The sequence below is a fragment of the Balaenoptera acutorostrata genome, chromosome 1 (genome assembly GCF_949987535.1).
Source record: "Balaenoptera acutorostrata chromosome 1, mBalAcu1.1, whole genome shotgun sequence".
Classification (NCBI taxonomy): domain Eukaryota; kingdom Metazoa; phylum Chordata; class Mammalia; order Artiodactyla; family Balaenopteridae; genus Balaenoptera; species Balaenoptera acutorostrata.
This window is the reverse complement of record NC_080064.1, coordinates 13,978,048-14,002,621: the sequence shown is the minus strand read 5'-3', so window position 1 is coordinate 14,002,621 and position 24,574 is coordinate 13,978,048. Positions and strand designations below refer to the sequence as shown.

The window sequence follows — 24,574 nt, the reverse complement described above, 5'->3', positions numbered from 1 at the left end:
CTGTTCACTTCATTCCAGCCATGCAGTGGGCTCTCTTTCTGTTCTTTGAACATACAAAGCTTGTTCCCAACATAGGTCCTTTGCATTTGCTCTTTCCTTTGCCCAGAATACTCCATCTCCTCCCTTTGGCATGGCGAGGTCCTTGTTGCCTTTGAGGTCTCAGCTTAAATGAGAGTCTTTTCCTGACCATCTAATCCCTTTCCATCCTATCATTCTATTATAATTAGATGTACTGCCCTTATCATTATCCGGTATTTGCTTGCTTGTTTATCTTTTTAACCTCTCCCCCACCCCCTGCCAAGGTAAACTACATGAGTTCAGGATCTTGTTCTCTTGTTCCTTGATGCGCCCCCCCCAGTGCCTAGAACCATCCGACTCAGTAACCACGTGCTGAATTAATGTTGAATGGATGAATGGAGCAGCTCCCTCTAACAGTTTCCCAAACACCAGGACGTGGTCCCTGCCTGAGCCAAGCGCATTATAATCACCTGAGGGAGCTTGTTAAATGTACAAAGGCCCTGAGGCTCCAATCCTGGGGGTTCTGATTCAATAACTGTAAGGCGAGGCTCAGCTACCAGTATGTGTTTACAAGTCCCTCTGGAAATTCTAAGGAGCAGTTAGAGTGGGCAACTGCTGCCTCTTTGCAACCAAACTTCCATTAAAAACCAAGGATTGGGGATGCAATAGTTGCAATTCACACTCTGACCTCTAGAGGGAGCTTAAAGTTGCTCCCATCACTCCACTCCCAGAAGGAGGAAATGTCTGACATGGGATGGATACAATCTACGGTTGAGGGTGGAATAAAAAGATTGCAATATATATGGAATCTCAGGGAAAAAAAAAAAAAAAAAAAAGGCCATGAAGAACCTAGCGGCAAGACGGGAATAAAGACACAGACCTACTAGAGAATGGACTTGGGGATGTGGGGAGGGGGTGGGGTGAGATGTGACGGGGTGGGAGAGTGTCATGGACATGTATACACTGCCAAATGTGAAATGGATGGCTGGTGGGAGGCGGCCGCATGGCACAGGGAGACCAGCTCGGTGCTTTGTGACCACCTAGAGGGGTGGGATGGGGAGGGTGGGAGGGAGGGAGATGCAAGAGGGAAGAGAAATGGGAACATATTGTATATGTATAACTGATTCACTTTGTTATAAAGCAGATGCTAACACACTATTGTAAGGCAATTATACTTCAATAAAGATGTTTGAAAAAAAAAAAAAAAGATTGCAATGGAACTAGACTCAGAAAGATGTTTGTTCCCTCCTTATGTGTCACTACATTTATTGTACAATCAGCTGTCCTTTGGTGGGCCTTCTCTCTGGTACTTTCTCTTTCCTCTTATGTGACTGGTGTGATAAAATTAGGTATGGGACATTCCTCATCAGGGAAAGCCAGCTCCTTTGGGAGGCTAGGGGCAAGAATGGAGAACTGGATAAGGCAGCTCAGCCGGCTTAGCCCTGGCTCAGGGAAGAAGGCTTCTTGTCTTCCTTAATCCCTTCCTCCTCCAGATCTTGGAGCTGCAAGACCTGTGAGGGGGTAGCAAGGAACAGCCAGGTTGAAAGGCTGCCAGGATGGGCTCCAAGCCAGAGGGGCCAAAGGAGTGATGCAGCCCAGTTCTCTGGGACTTGGGCCCTAGTCTCTACTCATCACCAAGACTGTACCTGCCTTCTTGCCCTTATGATATCATTAGACTGTAATGTCCCTTTATGATCATCATTTTCCATTTTGTTTCAGACAACAAAACAGTGTGAAGGACCGAGACTAAGAGAGAGCCAATGCCAGTAAAGCCATTTTGAAATAGCTTCTGGCTTCAGGGAGAGCTAAGATCCATTGAAAGGGCTTAGCTGTGTGATGACCTTCCAAGAATTAAATCCAGTGAGTTCACCAGCAGAACCACATAGCGACAAAGAGGGTACAAGCTTTAAGTATTATCTCTGCCTGTCTGTGCTGGCAAGGCAGGTGGTAGGATGGATCTCAAGGAATCTCATCTTGGTGATCCTCCCACAACACATTCCACTCTTGTTCTATAATCTCCCTCTCTGGATCCCTTGTTACCAAGAGACATGAGAGGACAATGGCTGCCGTTTGTTCAACAGGTCCCATCATGAGTTTTTGTTGAGCGGAATAAAAGGATTGCAGTGGGACTGGGCTTGTTTGGTTGCAGACATTATCTCATTTATGCCTACAATGTAGGTGGTTTCATGCCCAATTTCAGATGAGGTTTCTAAAGCAGAAAGATTAGGTCACTGCCTGAAGTCACATGTCCTGAACACAGTATGCAGGTATTCTGACGCTGAAGTCCTCTCTCCCTACCATACCCTTCCCAGCCTCCAGGCTTAATCCTTTCTCTAATGGTTCAGAGCAGCCATAAACCCTCACTGCCGAGGCAACCAGCAGAGCCCTAGGGCGGGAGCTCGCCCCGGCCAGGTAGCATCATGGAGGAGGAATCTCCACCATTAAACAAACACTCAGGCACACGTTCCCCACAACGTGAAAGAGGCGAGATAAGGGGCTCCTGAAAGTGGTGGCGTTATCACTCTTTGTAGATCTCCTTCTCTCTCTCCTTGCTCTGTGGCTCTCTTTTCTGTGGCGTTGTAACCTGAGCCCAGCACAGCTCTTGGGGGACAAATGGTGAAGGAAAGAGACGAAACAAAGGAAAGATGATAAAAAATACTGTGAAAGGTTAAATTCCCAGGATTCTCCGTGGTTGTTTAATGGGTTTCTATGATATAAACAGACCTTTGGCTTTGCCGGTTGGGCAGGTGACCTCCAAGTAAATGAGTTTAGACAGTGTTCCCTAATAAGAAATGTTCCTTTTTTCCCATACTCCACAAAGCCCCCTGAGTGTACAAGGACTCACACTCACTCCCCAAGCAGACAGATACGATCAGCTAGACACAGATGCCCACCTGAAATGGCAGTGGGCTACCTGGCATGGTCTGTCAAAACGTGCGTCTGTACTTCCACCTCTAACATTTGTTCATGCAACAAATATTTACTGAGATGGCTCTCCACTAGGCGTTGTTGATATAATGGGGAAAAGACATGGCCTTTGTGCTTGAGATGCTCACGGCCCAGTGGGCAGACAGATATTTTGACATAATGAGGTAAGAGCTGGAGTATAGACCCTCAAAGAGGAATCATGGAGGAGGAAGTGTCTAGAACTTTCTGCGGAAGTCAGGGAAGGCAACATGAGCTGACACAGTCTTTTTGGATGGCCTCAGTGTCTTCATCTGAAAAACAGGCTTAACAATACCACCAACCTCAGTGCCAACATGAAAATGAAATGCAGCCATGTATGTACAGCCCTCAATCCAGTGCCCGGCACAGAGTAAGGGCTCAATAATGTTAGTCACTCAGATTAGTATTAGTAGAATTACTGAATGAGTCCCCAAATTTAGGTGTAAATGGATAGAAATGATTAAGTAGAGGATATTATTTATCATTCGTTTTCTATAACCAGGTCCCAACCTTAATGCTAGAATAGTTGGGTTGTTAGGTGACTGCCTCCTACTGGCCAAGTGTGGAATTGCATCCCTACTCTATTAGCTGCTGTATATTTTCTAGGGAAAAAGGAAAGGTATGTGCCTGAGCTCTGAAGAAGCCCGGGAAACTCAGATCTGGGAGGGGAACCCATGCAACAGTGAAGAAAACGTGGGAGATGGTGAAAAGGCTGTGAAGCATCCTTAAGTTGAACAGGGCTTTGATAGATGACTATGATACCAGCACCTCAGGGGCCTGAAAACTTTCTTGACATCTTCTCTATGTTTTCAAAGAAATCTTTTGAGAATGATAATCCCTCTTCCAAACCCCCATTCCCCGCAATCCAATAATGGCAGGTTACACAACAAATAAAATTCATTTTTCTGAAATTCACTTTATGGTGAATTTGCCTAGAAAGCTGGCTCAGTGAGCAGTCACTTTCATTCCCTTGCCAGGAAAGTACAGTACATTCCAGGGAGGGGCCATAATTTTTTTTTTCAAATATTTACAGCAGGCTGTCCAATAGAACTTTATGTGATGATGGAAATATTCTATACCTGCTCTGTCCAATATGGCAGCCACTAATCATATGTGGCAAGTCTGACTGAGGAAACAAATTTCTAATTTAATTTGATTTAATTAAATTTAAATAGCTATATGTGACAAGTGGTTACCATATTGGTCAGCACAGACCCAGGGGCTCTGATCATGTCCACCTTCTTGAGTCTATTCTAGAATTTTGTCATCTTTTTCTATAATTTGGCCTGACCATGGGGCCAGGTGTCCAAGGTGCAGGCCCTGACCACTTCCTCCTATTTCCCTGCCCACCTACCCCATCCCCGAGGGGTCCATAGGCCAAGACCTTCCCAAATGTTGAGACAGTGTTCTTGTTAACCCCGAGGGGGTGATCCCTTTTGTTTCACACAATTCCATCAGCTCCCCCAATTTACCCAAAGAATCCAATCCACTTGCTTCTGAAAGCTTCTGAAAGCTTAGGATGACCCCATTGCTAAGATAATGTCTTTAGGACCAGAGGGGAGGCTGCTGGGCTTGACACATGTTTTGGGTCATTTTGTGCCCACTGTGCTGAGTGGGCAGAGGCGGCCTCATCACAATGCCCTGCTTTTCCCTGCTAAAGGGATTGGAGACGCAGCCCTGGCTGGACCTGTGTAATCTATTCATTTCCTTCCAAGCCGGGCTCTGTAAGCTCTTTCATGAAGGACGGGCAAAGGAAGCCGGGGAGGGAAGCAAACACACGTACAGAAAACAAACAACACTCGGCAGCTCCCTGTTTGGGAGGGTGGGCAGCTGGGGGAAGACAGAGATGGGGGGACGAAGCTGTGGGGGCTTGTCTGGGGGGGATCCAGCTGGGGAAGGAGACTGGGGTTTCCACTGCTGCTTCTCCCACACCCTCCAGAAGCCCTGCCCTGGCTTTGGCTCCTGGAGCCCCCGTCTCGGTAAGCTCTTATCTCTCCATTCAGCTGGCTCCTTGGGAAAAGAGGTGATAGGTGTCAGAAGGCCAGAGTGGCAGCAGGCAAAGAGAGAACTGGCAGCATGGAGCCATTTCCCTGGAATTTGCTTCCGTCCTCTGCCCCGTCCTCACCATCATAGACAGGGCATGCAGGGCTCCCCTGGTCCCAGGGAGAGTACCAAGTCGGCTGAGCCCACTTCCTCAGTCCAGCTACGGAATCAAAAGGGCCCAAGTATTTGGCTCCAGTGGGAAATTTGCATGTGATTTGCATACATCTGCATCCCCACCACCACCCCCATTCCAGACGCTCTCAGTCAAAGGATGTGAAATGAAATAAATTAATTAGTGCAGCCTACCATAGCCTGATACGCAGGGCCTGACACCCGTAAGAGACTTAACTGACGCTTAAAGCGATCAATGTGATCGCAGGCCAGGATGGAGACGGGGTGGGGGGGGCAGTGAACGAGGGTGCTCAACACTGGGGCAGAGAAGGGGAAGGGGAATCTGTCTGCACTGGAAGCTGGGCATCTCGTCCTGCCCCAGCCACGTCCCTGGTCTTCAGAGAACGCAGACGTGAGCCATGCGGAAGCCTGCTCTTGGTTTCCTGCACCTCGGTCTGGCACTGCCGTGGCCCCAACCCTGGTAGCTAATCCTGCAGGGAGATTTTCACTACTGATGCGGGAACATTTGATTTCAAACAAGAGTGAAGATAGTTGCTTCAGAGGATGGGAAGGCAATGAGATGCCTATTGGTATTTTCCTGTTTCCAAGCTCCCTCCCACCTTCACTCCTATCAACTGTTCCCATTGGGTCTCTGTATTTCTCTCAGTAGGTCTCTCACTACCCCTCGCTCAAGGTTGAGGAAGAGACGCAGTACCATCCTCAGCAGTGAGCTGGAGTTAATTTATCCCAGTCCTTCTGCCAGGTGCTAATGAGATGCTCACAGCGTGTGTCAGCCAAGCAGTTCCCGTATCATGTACATACACCTCTTAGTGATTCAGTTCATGGCACTAGTTAACATATGCCTTGACTTTCTCTAGGCCCATTGATTTATCCAGGGTGGAAACCTCTTCTAAAGCTGGGGCCCTGTGGGGATCCGAATGTCGGAGGTGATTCTAAGTAGGAGGGGCTACAATGCTACGATGGAGAGCAATGATGTGGGTTAAAAGGAGCCCAGGTCACCGCACCCAGCAAAATGGCAGCGACCAGCAAATGATGAATCAAAGGCCAAGAAAGCAAGAAGGAACGGTAACTACTGGATGTTTCAAAGCAAGACCGGACCAACAGCAAGGAGGCTGAGGATCCCAGTTCCAAGTCAAGGCGTTGAACGGTGAGCGCTCCCCAGCAGGATCCTCTAACACTGGGTTTCCCTGCACTGCACCGCGGGCATGGCAATAGCTTGAAGGAGCAAAGGAACCAGTTCTAGATGCCTCATCACCAAGCTGCGCCCACCCAACCCTCCACCTTCCACCTCCTCTCCCCACCCCCCACCCCCTACTTCCACGCTCCTTCCAGAGCAGTGACACTTGACTGTGTCACCCATTGGTTTCACTTGAAGAAAGGGCAACACAACTTACAAAGCTTAGGGAAGTGTTGGTTTTAGATCAGGGGCCGGCAAACTAGGGCTGGTGAACCAAATCAGCCTACAGCCTGTTTCTGTATGACCCATGAGCCAAGAACGTTTTTTTACCTTTTTCAGTGGTTGAAAAAATAAAAAAGGAGAAGTAGATTTTGTGACATGTGAAAATTACATGAAATTCAAGTGTCCATGAATAAAATTTTATGGGAACCCCGCCATGCCCTTCCAGTCTGTGGCTGTTTTCACACTATAACAGAACTGCGTAGTTGCGACAGAGACCGTATGGTCCCCAGAGAAGAAAATATTTACTATCTGGGCCTCACTGAAAAATTTTGCCACCGCCTGTTGTAGCTCATGGAAGAGGAGCTCTCCGCCTAACCCGTTCCCCAGATGGCGGTACCTTGCTCTGTGCAAACCTGAGTGCGGCATTGCAAGAAAGTCAATGCCAACTGGACCTTCTCCTGAGCCCAGCCAGCCCCGACTCCCTTGTGGCAAAGGGAGACCAGGCTGGGATGCCCAGTCCAGACACATAGAAATGTCTGTTGGTGGCTAAAAAGGCCAACACCTGTTTCCGTGACCCAAAGCTGGTTCTCCTGTTGCCAACACCTGGGCCTTGGGCAGGCGGGCATCTGCTCATCTTTATCGACATCCCATCTCAGACCTCCTTAGACCTTGGGGTGCCAGACACCTGGACTAATCCTATGGGTAATCGGATTAGAAGGCAGACTATGTCTGTAATTTGATTTTTAAGAAGGCAGGAAGCTGTCCTGTTCTCTCTCCTGCGAAAAACATTACCCAAATCCTCATGCCCCGAATTCCACCCTTCAGTGCTCTTTAGTTACACTGTAATCAGGGCCTGCAGCATTCTTAGTAACTAATACTAGGTACTATTGGGGTTTCCTGAACATAAGGGCATGTTGGCGACACAAAAGATGCCAGAACGAGATAGGTACTGAGGGCAGAAGAGAAGGCTGGGCAAAAGGATCTTCAAGGAGGGTTTCAGCAGAGGATGGGGACCTGGCCGAGAGCACAGGACAGCTCAGGGCTGGTTAGGGCTGAGTACATAGCCAAACCCGTGAGGGTCTCCAGAGAGGCTCTGGGGACTCTACCCTCAGCCCTGGCCATATGTATAGAGGGGACAGTGGGGGTGACTTACCCGGTACCACACGACCTCACGCATGCGGCCATCTGTCTTGAAGTTACACTTCAAGGTCACAGCATCACCAGCCACCACGGGTGGGAGAGGCTCAATGTTGACAGTCAAGTAGCCTATGGAAGAAAGGAGATGGGGTGGTGAGGGCACGAGCTGATCTGCAGGGTTGGGCTGACAGGTGGGGTGGCGGAAGGAGCCGGCACAACGGTAGGGGGCGCTGTTCGCACTGTCGTCTGTGTGAATGGTGATGGTGGGCCTGAGTGGGGCTCATCACCCTCTTCTACCTTCTCACTGATGCCTCCCTTTCTGAGAAACTTCCTGGCTCCCATGGATCCCTCCAATCCTGAAAACACTTCTTCTTGGGATGAACTGTCCCATGAAAGTAGGACCGGTTGGCACCTGGAGGAAGCACCTCAATGTATTTCTACAAGATATCCAGAGAAACGGGTCTGTGGTCCAACATTGCACCTCCATCCCCGCTTTTAGAAAGTCGCAATATGCATAAGCTTTGTCAGAAATGTACATGCTGAAATGCATTTAATCTAGTGTCTCCAACTGTATTTGAATATGGGTGCTTGGCCATCCCTTAAACCCCATCAGCATCTCACGCAGCCAGGGTCCCTGGAACATCAGGATATGGTGTTCTAGGCACCCATACCCCTCCATTCCCAGCCTCATAAAATTACTCCTGGTGAGAAGGGAAGAGAGAACTGGGAAACTGGTGTTTGCTTCCTGAACCCCCAAATCTCCCATCGAGCAAACCCTGCCGCTCAAAAGGAGATGTAGTTCCAACCCTGGGCCATGGAGGTGGTGATGGTGGGGGGGGGGCGGTGATAACGGGCTGACTGCCTGGGAAGGAGTCTCAGTTGTCTGCAAGCACAGATGATGCTTCTCACCCACCAGCTGTCCCCGGAATCCCTGCCCAGCTCCCAGGAGCTGGGGCTCTTCTCCTGGTAGATACACCCCGGGCAACACTGATGCCTTCACACCAAAGTCCAGCCTGCTGAATCCTCTGACCCACCCCCTCTGCCTCCCAGAGCCCCACCCTCAGGGCGTGGTGCCCACTCCAGCTCAATGGGGGACCTCATTCTTGGGCTGATCATCCAGGCTCATTGGATTGGCTTCCTGCTGGCTGATGTCCAGCCATTGATCTAATGGATCAATCCAGTCTGATTGTCTTAATGAGAAAACTAGCCAGAATGGATTTGGGGATTTCAGTTGTGCAGGCAACCTAAGCAGATGGAGCCCAGGGGTCTGACCCCTGCCTGGAACTTAATGGTTACAGCACTCTACGGAAAAAGAAGAAAGAAAGAAAGAAAACAGAATCAACCTAGAGGGGGATCAATTTGGAAGCTGGAGGCAGACTTGACCTGTGCGATCCAAGGCTTCAGGTCCCAATACCCAGGGTAAGGGGGTAAACTCGGGGCTCAGCCCCAGGGGGCCTCTAACTTAGACTGAAGGTCAGGCTTGCAGGGAGCCCCACAGAAAACACGTGGCCCATGAGAGCAGTGATCAAGCTAACTAGAAGGAAGGACCCATCTTCTGCCCCCTCCTCTCCTCATTCATTCTGCCCCAGAGTTTTCTCCCACCTGCTCTGAGCAGGCCCCGGGCAGGAAGCAGGATGGCTTGAGCATTGCCCTGACCTCCAGGAGCGTACAGTGGAGGGACGGATTCACAACACGATCACACTAAGCCGGCGAGGGTAACGGTAGGATTACGGTGAGGGACTGGGGGAGGGGAGAGGGGAAACCTGGCCCAGCCTGGATGATCAGAGAAGTCCCCAAGCCCAGCCAGTGCCAAACCATGACAAACAAGGAGGCCACCTGCAGGGGGATGAACCCCAATGGGAGGGGGGACGCTGGGGAAAGCCAAGTCAAGTGTGAAATAGTAATAATGGCTCACATTTCCATGGCGCCCACTGTGCCAGACACTGGGCTCCGTGCTTAATACACACTCACTCACTTAATTTTCACAACAATCCTAGGAGAAAGGAACTAGTATTATTCCGACTTTCCACGGGGAAACAGAGAGGCGAAGTAACCTGCCAAGATCACACAGCTGTAAGTGGCAGAGCTGGGATTCAAACCCAGACCTTCTGGTTCAGTTATGACCGCCATGCTACACACAGCTAAGGATGGAAGAGGTGAGAATGGGCCAGCAAACATTTCCCATACAGCCCTGGGAAGGATGTGAGTGTGTTGCTGGGGGACCATGGCAGGAGACCAGGACCTGATCCCCTCTGCTACGGTTCCCAGCCTTGGGATGACCCCCCTGCCGCCGCCCACCTTTCCAGCAGGGCTGGGAGGCGTGTCTCACCTTTGGAGCTACAGCTAAGATGAGCATCCTCTGTCCAGATGGCTGAGGAGCTCACGAACAGAGAACGGCCCCTCCCACCAGAAGGAGATGGGAAGGACACATTTTCAGATGTATAAATCTTCCAGCCAGCCCGAGGCGGGTGCAGATGGTGCGTGTATGTGAGGCTGGCCAGGGCGGGATGCCAGCTTGCAGGATCACCGTTTCTTGGCGAGCCCTGAGGGAATCACAGGTGTGAGTCTGGTGGGCATTGGAGAAAGTGGTGGAAACTCCGGTGACTGGTGGTCGTGCTGGGAGAACCAACAGGTGTAGCAGGTGCCTGGGGCACAGGCTTCACAGGGGCAGGCCTGGGCGAGAGCAGAGAAAGCCCACTGCATAGCAGAGAGAGGAGGTCCTCGGGATACCGGCAGAGGAGAATTAAACGGTGGGGGCATGAGGGTGGTTCTGATGCCTTAAGACAGCATTTTCTGGGTTGTTTAGAGAATGAGCTGCTAATAGATGTATCAGGCAACAAGATTTCCATTATCAACTAAGTGTGAGAAATTTTGGTTTAAACAAAATTAAACATGGTCCTTCCCTTCAAAATGTCTCAGAAACTTTCTCTCCTTCCTTCTATCCATCTTGCCTTCTTCCGTACAAATTATTGAGAATCTATTCGGTACCAGGTACTGTTCCAGGCACTAGGGATACAACAGTGAAAACAGGCAGGTCCTGTTCTTTGCAGCCGATGGTCCAGCAGAGGAGATGATAATCAAAGGAACAAACGATGGGAAATATGTCAGGTGGTGATAAGTGTAATGAAGAAAAGCAAATCAGCGCAAAGCGAGGGAGAGTAATGGGGGAGGGGTTGCTCTGGACAGGGCATGACCCAGGAGGCTCCCTTGAAAGGGCCAGAATAAAGGAAAGTGTGAGCCATGTGTGACTCTAGAAGGAGAGAATTCCAGGTGGAAGACGCCACATGTGCAAAGGCCCTGAAGCTGGAGTGTGCTTGTGATTCTCCAAATTTGGGCGGTGGTGGGAAACTTTTCTGTAACATTGTACACTCTGGAGCCCATTGTAGGATTAGAACCAGGGCCAGCACGAGGGTGGGGCACGCGAGATGCCTCAGGTGCCAGGTTTAAGGAGGCCCTCACTCCCACTGCAGGACCCTGAGCCTCATTTGCCTCTTCCTAGTTCCCACCCTGCTAAAGTCCTTTGGAACGAACACTAGGAAACACCTCTCTTGGGAGGTGACTGTGTCTCTCATTCCCAAGGTCCCCTTACTTGAATTCACAGAGGGAGGGGGATGGGGGTGAATCTGCCAGGCCACAGAGCAGGCAGGAGACCTCAGCTTTAAGGACTAAAACCTCCTTCCCTGGGCGCATGGCACTTTCTAGCTTTCCCAGAACTTTCACTCCCATTTTTCCATCGGCTCTTGGAACAGCCTGCGCGTGACTTCTTCGTAAGATGCTGCGATTACTGCGTATGTCGCACTGGCGTATAATTGTCTGTTTGCACATCTGCCTCTCCTTCTGGGATGTGAGTTTCATTAATATCAGTAGAGTATTAAAATAAGAATATGAGTGCTGCTTTTTTGAGCTTTCTTCTGGGCAGGCAGTCTCAGTGCTCATGTCACCCTGTGAATGTTTCTGTCACAAAGGAGGAATGGCAGTTCATTGGGATGAAGGGCCTGGCTCGATACTGCTGCCATGTAAGCAGCAAAGCCGGGATTTGAACCCAGATCTGTCCGAGTTCGAGCGAGGCCAAGCTGCCCACCACGTTTGCTATCACCGGAGCAGAGTCATGGGACTTGCTGAGGTCATGTGAGGATTCTGGGGGTTGCCCGCCATTGGCCGCTGCATTGATTGTATCTTCATCAGACGCCTGGCTCTCAGATGGGGTAGATGATGATGGAGAGATGCAGACTGCAGACACAGAGGTCCGGGGTGAGATCAGGTCCCAGCGAGGGATGTGGGCAGAGGGGAGACCCCACTCCCTCCAGGCTCGAGAGCCTCACAGTGAACTGTGGGATCCCTGGACCTTTCCTACCCAAGGCCAGGACAAGCCTCAGGCAATGCATGGGCTCTAAGTCTTGGGTTTGGAGGTAGGATCACTGGCCGGCGTAGGGAGGGAGAAGCAGGTGGCAGGGTGATTTTCTGACATACGTACCAGGCAAGGATTGCATCAGTCCTAGTCAACACCTGGATCACAGGTGAGAACTCACCTTCCCAGAAACAGACACACAGGAGAGGGGATAACAAGAGTTCATGGCCAAGGAGTTTTTTGCAAAAGAAAAACACAGGGAAAGTTCTCCTCTAGGTCTAACATTCCTCCAGCTCCTTTTTCACAAAATCCCATCATCTTCCAAAGATTCCGTTGGTTCTTTCTCTGAAAATACCCTCCCCCTCACTTTCCTTGCTTCTCCCACCCACATGCTTCCAACAAATCTGAAGTCAGTTATCTGGTTCAAGTTACTCGCCCCACCACTCAGTCTTGACCTGGGCAAGTTATGTGGCCTCCACGGGACTCCGTTTCCCCGTGTGTAATGTAGACGTGGGAACGATCACAGGGTCCAACATGGTGAAACATGTTCTAGGCGTTTGTTCATCACGAGCCCTGCCCACAAGGGGGCACCCCTGAGCAGGGTGAGGCATCCCCGTGCGTCCTCGTCCCCAAGTCCCCTGATTTCCCCCCACGTCCCCACCGTCCAGCTGAGGAAGGACGGTCCTGGGATGGAAGTGGGAAGAGTAGGGTCTGACATTGGAAGCTGGTCAAGGAGTAGGAGATTCAGAAATGTCCAGCTCAGCCAGACATCCCATCTGGACTGGGACCAGAGCCAAAACACCCACCAGAATTCCTCTCTACAAAGCAGAGGACAGAAGACCAAAGGGAGGAGATCCAAAAAGCCCCCTGCTGCCAGGATCCCTGAATCAAGCCCCTGGGCTGGTGAGAAGGGGCCGCTGAGCAGGCGGGGGTGGGGAGAGATGGGCTCATCCACCAGCCAGGAGGCAGTGAATCCAGTCGGAAGAGCACAAGAAACGTGAGTTGCGGGCTCAGCTGTGCTGCCAACCAGCTCTTGCACCTCCGGCAGGTTGCCCCTCTCACTGGGCCTCAGTTTTCATATCTGCAAAATGAAGGGTGAACTGCATTTTCGGGGTCTTCCAGCTCTGATCAACCCCATGTCGGATGTTAACTGAGCCTGAATCCTGACGCCATCGTTGCCTATACAACTCAATGCCATTTCTCCGGGAAGTGAACCTGTCAATGAATCAGCCACCAGTTAAAGATGGAGCTCTGTCTTTCTCGGCATTAAATTTGCCACCAATCAGCCTTGATGCATGAGCCCCGCCCCCCGCCCCCACCAAGCACCCTATCGAGAAGCAGGATCGGGAGTGGAAACGAATTCGCCTTAACTAAGCAGTTCGTTATCCTGAATGGGGCCGTCACTCTCCCCCTCTATCTCTGACAGCAGTTACACCGCTCCTGTTAAGATACCTTTAGCAAAATCGCAGGCAATATTTAGGAACCAGGAACCCTCCCAATGTGGTGATGACAAATAGTTCCTCTACCTGGAAACTCTCTTTGCAATACCCCAGCATCACTCCTTTCCCTTTTTCCAGCTCAGGGAAGGTGTTTCTAGAGGGTTGGCTCATGTCTGGCCCCAGGCTAGACGGGGGTCAGAGAGGGTTTCCATGGGAGGGGTACAGGTAGTGAAAAGAGGCATGAGTTATATTAGGGTGACCAGGTGTCTCAGTCTCCCCTGGGACCAAGGGGTTTCCCGGGACAAGTGTTTTCAGTGTTAAAACTAAAAAGTCCCTGGCAAACCAAAACAAGTTGGTCACCATAGTTACAATTCCACCATGGTCCACGATGGCTAAACCACTAGATCTCTTCACCTATTTCAATCAGAAGGTAAGGATAACAGTCCCTCCCCACTATAAGGATTAGTGAGAGTAAATGCTGCCCTCCCCACTGGTACTTGCCTCCTCGTGGGTGTTCAGTAGATGATGGTGCTACCTGAGGATGTAACTTGTGAGATTAGGATTTGTCTTGGGCTTCCTGCACCCATGGATGCCCTTCAATCATCTTCCACCAGCAGCCAGAGGGCTTTCTCTAAAAGGCATGCCACGGCCTTCATAAGGGCCTTCAGAGCTTCTCACTGCTCCACAGAAAGAGGTGCAGATGCTCTCTGGGGTGATCTGGCCCAGGCTTGGCCCTCACCCCCTATCCAGGTCCTGCTGTGTTCTGCTCTTCCTCATGTGTGACCTCTGTCTCCCCTCTGGGCCCCAGTACAGGCTGTCCCTTCTTTCTCAAGCCCTTACTCTTTGCTTGGGCAACTCTGTTCATCCTTCAAGGATTCATGGAAATCTCACTTCCTCAAGAAAACTATCCTGGACTCCCCAGGTCATCACAGTTCCCCAAATACCCCTCCCTTCCTACCACTTAGGACACTGAAATTTACTTGTAACGATGTGTTCATTGTACATTCTCAGTACACAAGGCCACTAACTCTTTCTATTGGCCATGTTACTTGTGTGCCTAGAACAGTGCCCAGATCCGAGCATGTGTTGAATAAAGAAACAAATTAATTTTGCCCATCCTCTAGGCTGTTCTATACTTAGAGTGGGTGGTGTACCCAGGAGGGCCTTCTCAGAAGCACCTCTTCCCTGTGGTGCAGCCCAAGCTCAGGGCCGCCGTGACCCCAGGTGCCTTCTGAACCTGCCTCTTGGATCACATCTGCTTGGATCGATGTTGGTATTCCTGCAGAGTGTCCCCTAAGGCTCCTCACAGAGGTCAGGCAGAACTCCGTCCAACAGAGGAAGTCACCACTGGGTGGTGAGCGGCTGCCCTATCAAGGATGGTAGGACATAGGACCTAATGAGTGAGTCAGCAGACGGCACAGGCATAGAGCAAAGACCACAGGCAGCGGGAGCCATGAGTAGAGGCAGGAGAATCCGTGGACAGCAGCCCTGGCTGAACCAGCAGGGCCCAGGAGCAGGAAAGTGGGCGCTCACCTGAGCAGGGTGACTGCCAGAGATGGAAGGCCCAGTATCTGGGCACCGAGGTGCTGCTGCTGCATCTGAGCAATGTCCTGCTTCTCCTGGGAACACTGGTCTGAGCTGGGGTCTCCCTCGCTTCCCCTGGTAGCCTCCCCACCAGCAGAGGTAACCAGGTAGCTTGTAGCAGATGGGTTAGGAACCCCTAACATAGAGCCCCACGTTACTGCTTGATACACCACTTGGATGTCCTTTGGCCTCCCAAATGAACAGGTCCAACACTGAAGTGATGTGTCCCCTTCCTTCTCCCCAGTTCAGGGAACACCAGCAAGGCCCGTAGGCTCTACAGAATAAATCCAGAATTGAACTCTACACTACCTTCCTGGGCCCAGCCACCGTTCACTGCTGGTCTATTGCCCTGCCTCCTAGATGGTCCACCCACACTCACCTTTGTCCCTGCCCACCCCTCTGATTTCATCTCCCCTCACCCTCTCCCTCATTCACCCCACCCACACACAATGAACCCTGCTGATCCCTGAATACTCTGAACACATCCCCACCTCAGGGCCTTTGCACCAGCTGCTCCCACCTCCCAGAACGATCTCTCCCCAGACACCCACTTGAATTGGCTCAAGTCCTCAATTCTTTCTCTGCTCAAATGCCTCTGCTGTGGAGAGACCTTTTCTAATTATCCTATCTATATAAAACGGCATCACAGTGATTCTCTAACTCTTTACCCTGCTTTATTCTTTTTAAAATATTTATTACTGCCTGATACATGTTTATTTGTCTATTGTCTGCTGATATATCTCCCCCCCACTCCCATACCCAACTGGGTTGCAAGCTCCATGAGAGCAGAGACTTTGTGTGTGAATATATGTGAGTGTTTCAACCTTTTTCTTTTTCCTGTTGTTCAGATTGGATAATTTCTATTGATCTATTTCAAGTTCACTGACTCTTTCCTGTCATCTCTGTTCTGCTACTGAGTCAATCCAGTCAGTTTTTAAGTTTCAGTTATTGTATTTTTCATTTCTAAAATTTCCATTTGGTTCTTCTTTATAGCCTTTATTTCTTTGCTGAGTCTTTCTATTTTATTATTTTTTTCAAGATGATTTGTGATTGTTTGTTCAAGTATTTTTGTTACTTTAAAGTCCTTGTTAGATAATTCCAGCATAGGTGTCAATCTCATCATTGGAGTCTATTGATCGTCTTTCTCCTTGTGAGTTGAGATTTTCGTGGTTCTTTGTATGTCGTGTGATTTTAGTTTGTATCTTGAACATTTTAAGTATTACTTTGTGAGACTCTGGGCCTTGTTTATATTAATTCTTTTAGTAGTTCTTTTAATTCTGATGTTCTTCCCCAAACTGCCTGCTAGTATTTACATATCAGATTTTTCAAATAGGTGTCCATACATTCTGTCCAGGTCTCATAGTTGAATTAATGGAAGATAAAAGGAGGCTGTTTATCTCACCATAGCCAGAAGTCCTTGAGTTTGTGGTTTTTAATCACTACTTTATCTCTTAGAAATTAGAACAGGTCCTGGTACTTAATAATAGCTCAATAAATATGCATTAGGGACTTCCCTGGTGACCCAGTGGTTAAGAATCCATCTTGCAATGCAGGGGATGCTGGTTTGATCCCTGGTCAGGGAACTAAGATCCCACATGCTGCAGGGCAACTAAGCCTGCATGCCGCAACTACTGAGCCCGTGTGCTCTGAAGCCTGCACGCCACAACTACAGAGCCCGATGCAGCCAATAAATAAATAAATAAATATTTTAAAAAATAAATATGTATTAAATGAACGAAAAAAATGAGCAAATGAACATGTGGTCAGTGTTTGGCAACTTTCGAAGTCTATCTATAATTATTATCTCATTGATCACCATTGCAACCCTGGGGGATAGTGTCCCCATTTTAGAGGTGAGGAGACTGAGGCTCAGAGATACAGAATGACTTCCTTGTGATCACAGAGAACCAGGCTTGGCAAGCAGGTCCTTTGATTTTTTTTTTTTTTTGAAGTATAGTTGATTTACAATGTTGTGTTAATTTCTGCTGTACAGCAAAGTGATTCAGTTCTTGCTTGGGGTGTAGTGGGATCACACACCAGGTTAGACCAGCAAGACACAGCACTTCCACAAGGGAGCAGCAGAATGACTGTGGTTGGGGCCATTTTCAAGTTCAAAGCCAGCAGAGGATCCCAGGAAGGCCAGGGAGGTGTGTCTGAGACCCTTTCTGGGACTGTGAGAGACCTGAGGCTGGATGGATAAATTTGTCCCATCACATCCCTGACATCTGAACCCAGCTCTGGACAGTTCCCTTGGCCCAGAAGTGCCTATCTTGTGTCACCCAAGTTATCACTTGCTGATACAAAGTAACTAGAGAAGAATCAAAAGCAGTGGACCACCGTCTTTCTATCAGAGGGCAGGCCTGTTTCTGCCATCAGACTAGGGGCTTCCTGAGGACAGGACAGTGTCTCACCCTCTTCTGTGTCTGAGAGTGTAGAAGTGGTGCAGAGAACTCAAGGACCCCTCTTCCCTGGGAGAACCAGCTTGGACCACACCAAGACTTGACCTGGGGCAGACAGGCAGTCAGGTGGTGGCAGCAGCTCCACCAGCTTTGTTCCACCTGCCGGAGTGGACCGTGGGAGTCAGGGTCACATAAATTCCTCATGCCACCCTCCCCTTTCTGTGGGGCTCGGATTTATCTCCACGTGATAACAGGAGCTCCATGCACCACCACTCAGGAAGAAAAGAGGTCACTCCATCTCATGAAGATAAATACCATAGCGTGGTATGACAGCCTCCCTGGGCACCCCGCACCGTGTACTTACTATCATAATAAATATTATTACAACAACCAATTACTGCAACCATATCTTTCAGGCAGGTAGAGAGGGTTCTGTGAAATACACCCTTCCATGCTGGGCTAACAGGTGCACCCAGCCATCACCTCCTTGTTAGCAGAAATGGGGGCAAGAGGTGGGGCAGAAGATGGAGGGGGGCCTTTTAAGAAAAGAAAGCTTCTGAGCAAAGAGGGGAGGTTAATAGCTCATCTGTCTCTAGGATGGATCAATTCTTCCTCTCCAATAGCTCTCAGAACTGTGACTGCCCTGCACCAGCCCTGCCTTGGTTCGGGCCCTTAAAATCCCCACCAGGACCCTGCACGGCCACCTTGCTATTCCCAACCCTCAGGCTTTGTCCCTCCAATTCACCCACAACATTGGAGTCACAGTGATATTTCTGAAATGCAAATATGATGACGCCACCTCTCTGGTTAATGCCATGCAATTTCCCCACCCCATTGCCTTGCAATTCAGGATCAAGTTCAGCCTCTGTCATGGACAACCGGGCCCCTAATGATCTGGTCTCTCTCAGCCTCTCCGACTCAATCAGTCTCTCACTGCGTTTGTGCTACCCATCCACCAGCCCTCCCAGATATCCTCAGATTCTTCTTTTTGCCTGTGCCACTTCCTCTTCCTGGAATGCCCTTTTGCTCTGAGTTCACCTAGGGAAATTTGTACACGTCCTTCCAGGTTCAATACCACGATCACCCCCTCCTTGATTTCCATGAGTCTGACACTCTCTCTTATAAGCACACAGCCCCCTGTAAACATCTCAATCATAGCCGGTCCACATCGCTCTGTAATATAACATATGGTTCTTTGTGTATGTCTCTGCAATCAGGCTGGGAGCTTCTTAAGGTCAGAGGCCTGGCATTCATCCCTGTAGGATATTTGGCACGTGGTGGGTGCTCAGCCTGTGTGCTGCATGCATGAAGTAACGAATGAACCAACACATGAGCACTGCATGGGACAGGGCTTGGTGAACCGTGTAGCCCTGGTGCAGTGTGGATTAGGCTGCAGCCCAGCGTACTGATGTCACATCTCGGATCCAAATCCTCCTTTGTCTCCTCACTGCCTTTGGGATGAAGTCCAAACCCCTTCCCCCACACTCATGGCCTGCCTCTTGTCCCTCTGCCTTTTGCATGCTGAGCCTCAGTCATCCTGAATTCCTTAGAGCTCCTTAAATATGCTTTGTCTGGCTACTGGGTCCTGGCACCTGCCATCCTTTTGCCTGGAACACCTACCATCACTTTACCCCCATCGCTTTGATATACCCCTCAGGTCTTAGTTTAGACATCACTTACTTTAGAGGCTGCCCAACATACACCCTAACTTCACCTACCCTGCACCCAGAACCCCCAAATCATGGTTAAGTGCCCCTCTCATGGCATCTAAAATAACCTTAACACATTGCATGGGGTGACCCTTTATTTTGCCGGTCTGTCTCCCAACATTGCGAACTATGAGCTCCTGGAGTGCCAAAAACATGACTCAGTAACTGCATGCTGGCCATGCTGTTGGTACTGAAGACATATTTATTGAATGAATGAACGGATGAATGAATGAATGAATCTACAGATGAACAAATAAATTCTACAGATATCTTCAGCTGGTCTCGCCTTAGCAATAACATCAAATTCTGTTGGGGCTGGAAGGCTTCTTTGTTTTTTTGCCTTATTGGGTTATGGATTTCCACTCTAATTTGAACCATGGAAAGACATCTAGACAGGGAGGCCCCACCCTCAGACTCCTGGTTCTCACCTCCCCCAGCAGAAGGTCAGGTCAGTTCTGGGCCACCAAAGACCTCAAACATTTCACACCTCTGCAGGGAGACGTTCCTGCCACTTTCAGATGTCCAACCCCTGCCCCAACCTCCCAGACTCTTCTGAACTATTCCCCCTCTGTGTTCTCCAGCCAGCTAATCAAATTCCCCTCTGTCAGAGGCAATAGATGCTCAAAAGCCTTGTAGTATTAATGTATTATTCATGACATATGTATTATTTATCATTAGTTTGTATATTTATTATTAATTTGTGTTTCATTATTGATAGTGTTGTGGTTCTACTGTTAATAAGAAGGATTGGGAAGGCTGTTCTGTGGCCCTTTGAAGACACCTGATGCTTCTCTGATTGATTCTCCGGAGAGCCAGGATCGGTCAGTTTTCTTCCCAATTCATGGATGGGAGACACTGAGGCCAGGGAAGGGCAGGGCTTGTTCAGTCATATCTCTTGCCCCTGAGATGTAGGCAAGGGAAGGTGATGGGACTGGGGAAATGCTTCATTAGGCAGCATGTCCTGGGCTGACAACAGGGCCAAGTGCATAGGCTCCTGCAGGATGCTGAGGCTGGGCCTGCCAGTCAAGTCTCCATCTGGACCAGCTTGTCCCAGGCTCCTTTGCCCAAGTTCACACTGGGGTCTGAAGGTGTCTTTGCTATGCTTGTACACAGTGCTGCTCTGTGCTCCCCAAACCCCATTTTTTTTTCTTTTCCTCCCAGGGATTCAGCTGGACTACATTTCCCAGCCTCCTTTGCAATTTGGTGGGGTCATGTGACTAAATCCTGGCAGGGGAATATGGCTTCCAGGCCTGACCCTTAGAAACCTCCTGTGCCATCCTCCACACCCTCTCTCTATATCAGCTGCCTGGATGGACCCGGACGAGAACAGAGCCAGAAGATGGAAAAAACCTGGGTATTTGAATGACAGTATGGAGTAATGTCCTCCTACAGCCCCTGACAGACAGTAATATGAGTGAGAAATAAAATGCTATTGTGTTAATTATAAAATAATTTTTATAATAAATATATTTTATATAATAAACACAAATTATTAAAAACAAAACCTCTGAGATTTTTAAGTGATTTGTTACAGCAGTTATTCTACTAATACTTTCCATTAATATATTGCACATAGTAGGTACTCAGTAGGTTCTTCGTGAAAAAAAAGTGAACAGGCAGATAAATGAATAAGTAACAAAATTAATCAGTGAGTCCAGCTATACTGTCACTGAGTTGGATGCCCAAACCATAGTTCTCCATCACAGAGGATCACAGGGAAGTGGCTTTAATGATCTCGAATTGAAATCTTTTTGTTACAAAGATGGTAAACTGAGGCCCAGAGAAAGGAAGGGCCTTGGCCGAGGTCACAAAGACAATTAATAAGCAATTTAAGACCAGGATTCAGGTCTCCCGAGGCATATCACACCATTGTCTTTTCTCCCATGACCTTTCATCTGATAGCTTGCCATCACCCTCTAGAACTTTCTCAGTGTCTTTGGGGGTTGGTGAGGGGAATCATCATTTCTTTATCTCTGGGTCAGTCCAGCATCCAAAGTACAGCTGGAACTGCCAGAAGGGAAGAAGGATGAGAGACTGATGGGATACAGGATGCCCGTGAGATGCCCAACCAGCCACGGCTGTCTCTGTAGTGCCCTCTCTGGTCCAGGGCCACCAGGTCAGGGCTGGCTGTGCAGCCAACCACAGGGAAGCTACAGGGGGTGCAGGAGGAAAAGGAAATAGCTCCAGACCTTGAAGCCAAAAACCCAGGTCTAGCTCTCATTCTGCCATGGACACAGAGGGCAAGTCCCTCCCCTTCTCTGGGCCTCAGTCATCTCATCTGAAAAAGGGGCTCATGGTGATTATTACTGAGAGTAATGGTGATGCAAGATGAGACAATAGAGGGGAAAGTGATCTGAAGAGCACAATTGGGAAGGCCTCCTCCTTTGCACGAGGATATTGTCAGGGACCACCGGTGCCGAGAGGTTATGACCTTGGGCTTGGGAACCAGACAGACCTGGGACAGCTTCTGACTCTGCCACAGGCCACCTCTGCAGCACTAAGTTGTTTCATTGCTCTGAGCCTCAGTTTCCAACTGCCAAATGGGGATAATTATCCTTACTTCTTAGTGCTGGAAGGGGTGGGGGAAAGGAAGGGAGATGGCCCAGGCAAGGGGCCCAGTGCAGTGCCTGGCGTATGGGGACAGTGCTGACACAGATATCCCGGCCATCACTCCGCTGCCTTGACTGCCCCACTTCTCCACACCCTCAATCCTCTTTTACCAGCAAGACTCCTTTAAGGAGTTTGCTAGAAAGCTTTGGGGCCGATGACCCATGTTTCTTTTTTGTCTGTTTCAGATCAGCCTCAGGAGCACGGAGGCTGAGAAGTCACCATCTCCTAGTCGATGTTTTTTGTGTCCTCTACGGAGATTTTTGAAGCAAAGTGCACAGAGGGCCTGGCAGCCCTGCATCCTCTGACATCACTCAGCACCACGAGGACAGATTTGTGAACAACAGGGAGGCTCTTCCGACTTAGAATAAAATTTAAAATGGATGAGAGGTTATTAAGGAATATTTTAAAAGAAAAATAGTTATTACTCAAGGAACACAGTCTAAGCTAGGTTATAAACTGGCCTTAATCAGTAAAATGAGGCAACTTAATGAAAAAAATTACAATTTAAAATAGGCCTACATTCAATAATAATGTCTCATAAACACAGAAGTCCTTTAGCACATAAGAATTAATTGCTGGACTCAGAAGCTAAAGGCACAATAAAGGAACCCTTAATTTTTTGGTCTTTTATTTTTCTCTTCCAAAAGGCAACCAAAAGGAAGCCTAGACTTCCTCGCTTTGACACCAAAGGGTCTGGAAATTTGCAAATGGAATTTGCTCAGTAACAATTCTGTTTCCTTCAACCTATTATTTTAAGACACGGTCTGAATGAAGTGTCACTTTGTTCTCTGGATCTGCATCAGTTTTAAATAAATGCATGTGACAGTTTTACCTCTGATGAATTAGGGAATGAACTCATTTTGCAGAATCAAAGCCCCTGAGTTTAGACCCTTCAGGCTGGGCAGCTCAGCTATCAGGGTAACAGCCTTACTGGTCCAGCGAGATATTGCATCTCTATTACAGCAGCCGTTAGAAACAGTCCAATAAAGCAGAGTGGTCTCATCCAGGGACGATTTTTGCCCCCCAGGGGGATATTTGGCAGTGTCTAGAGACACTTTTGGTTGTCACAGCTGGTGGAGGTGGGGACTGCTACTGGCATCTACTGGGTACAGACCAGGGATGCTACCAAACATCCAACAATGTACAGGACGTCCTCACAACCAAGAGTCGTCCAGCCCCGGATGGCAACAGTTCTGAGGTTGAGAAACCACGCAGCGAAGGGAGAAAAGCAAAATTCTGGAAGGAATGAATGTACCCTCAGGAGTTCCCAGGCACAGGAGACAAAGAGAGTCTCCAAACATCAGGACTGGCTCTCTGAAGCTGGGAATGTAGGCTGCTGGAGAATTTTCCCTCAACATGACCCCAGCACCAGCTGTGTCTAACATCTGACTTTCACCCAAACCTCTTTTCCACCCAAATGGATTAACTCTCTCCATCAGAGCGTCTTTCTTGCCCTCTGGAACCTATTTTGATTTTGTGATAGGAGAATCCTAGGAGAAAGTTTTTGGTTTTGTTTTTTCTTTAAATTTATTTATTTTTACTGATTTAGTTTTGGCTGCGTTGGGTCTTTGTTGCTGCGCTTGGGCTTCCTCTAGTTGCGGCGAGCGGGGGCTACTCTTCGTTGCGGTGTGCGGGCTTCTCATTGCGGTGACTTCTCTTGTTGCGGAGCATGGGCTCTAGGTTCACAGGCTTCAGTAGTTGTGGCACGCGGCCTCAGTAGTTGTGGCTTGCAGGTTCTAGAGCACAGGCTCAGCAGTTGTGGTGCACAGGCTTAGTTGCTCCGCGGCATGTGGGATCTTCCCGGACCAGGGCTCAAACCCGTGTCCCCTGCATTGACAGGCGGATTCTTAGCCACTGTGCCACCAGGGAAGCCCAGGAGAAAGTTTTTTCACAGTCACCCTTGGCGAATTGGATTTATTCTGCAAAGCAAGAATCCTAGCTCATAAAGGTGAGAGTCTTGAGGGCTCCTTCCTCAAAGGGTAGCACTCAGCGCTTCCCTCCTTGCTAATCTGGCTCTCCCTGCTTGGCAGGAGAAGCAATCTGGTCTTCATGTTAATACTTTATAAACGCAAACATCCTACAAGATAAACATCAGTCTATTACACCTGTTCGGTTGTAGAGTGCCTGCTTGTCACCGAAGGCTATTTGGGCCTGATTCGCTCACGATATAACTTCTTCCTGCTGGAGGCCAAGGTACAGATCGTAGACATCTTATTGAGTGGAGGCGTTAGGTGGGGAGCAAGTGGGTTAGGGTGGGATGAGCAGGAGACATTTTATTCCCATCCTCCAGGGCTCAAGTTTTCTGCTTCCTAGAGGGGACAGAAAGGCATGGGGTCCCTCAACAAGAGTTGCATGGACCATGGGCCAATTTGCCACCAGGACAAGAATTCAGGAACAAGGCAGGGCACACTCCAACAACTGGATAGTTTTAGTTTAAGTTATGAAAGAATGCTGAGTCTACTGCGGGCAAGTATTAGGTAAGTCCTGCCCAACCAGCCAGCCTGTCTGAAAACAGGCTGGAATCTTGCTCTGCCACTTCCTAACTCTACGCTCTTGGAATATGACACAACAGTCTTTTCATCTATTCAGTAGGAATCCTCACGCCGACCTCCCAGGGCTGGAGATAATAGATGTACCGAGCTAACGTATCACTGAATACGTGATTGATGCTACTACTGTTAGAACAATTCTATTTCTTTTTATAGGTATAATTTATAGTAAAATACTACAGTAAGATACAGTGAAACCTCAAGCAAACAACTTGATGCAGTTTTTACTTATTACACACCCAAATGAACCACCATCCAAAT

The 24,574-nt window shown here is 49.0% G+C and overlaps 1 protein-coding gene across 1 annotated transcript in view; it reads right to left on the bottom strand.

Annotated features, from left to right (window-relative positions):
* Positions 1 to 24,574, bottom strand: part of IGSF21 (immunoglobin superfamily member 21) — a 252,328-nt gene that overhangs the window by 132,151 nt on the left and 95,603 nt on the right. The window contains exon 2 of the mRNA XM_057537082.1: positions 7,692 to 7,804. Coding sequence (XP_057393065.1) covers positions 7,692 to 7,804 — 113 coding nt within the window. The remainder of the gene's footprint in view (positions 1 to 7,691; positions 7,805 to 24,574) is intronic.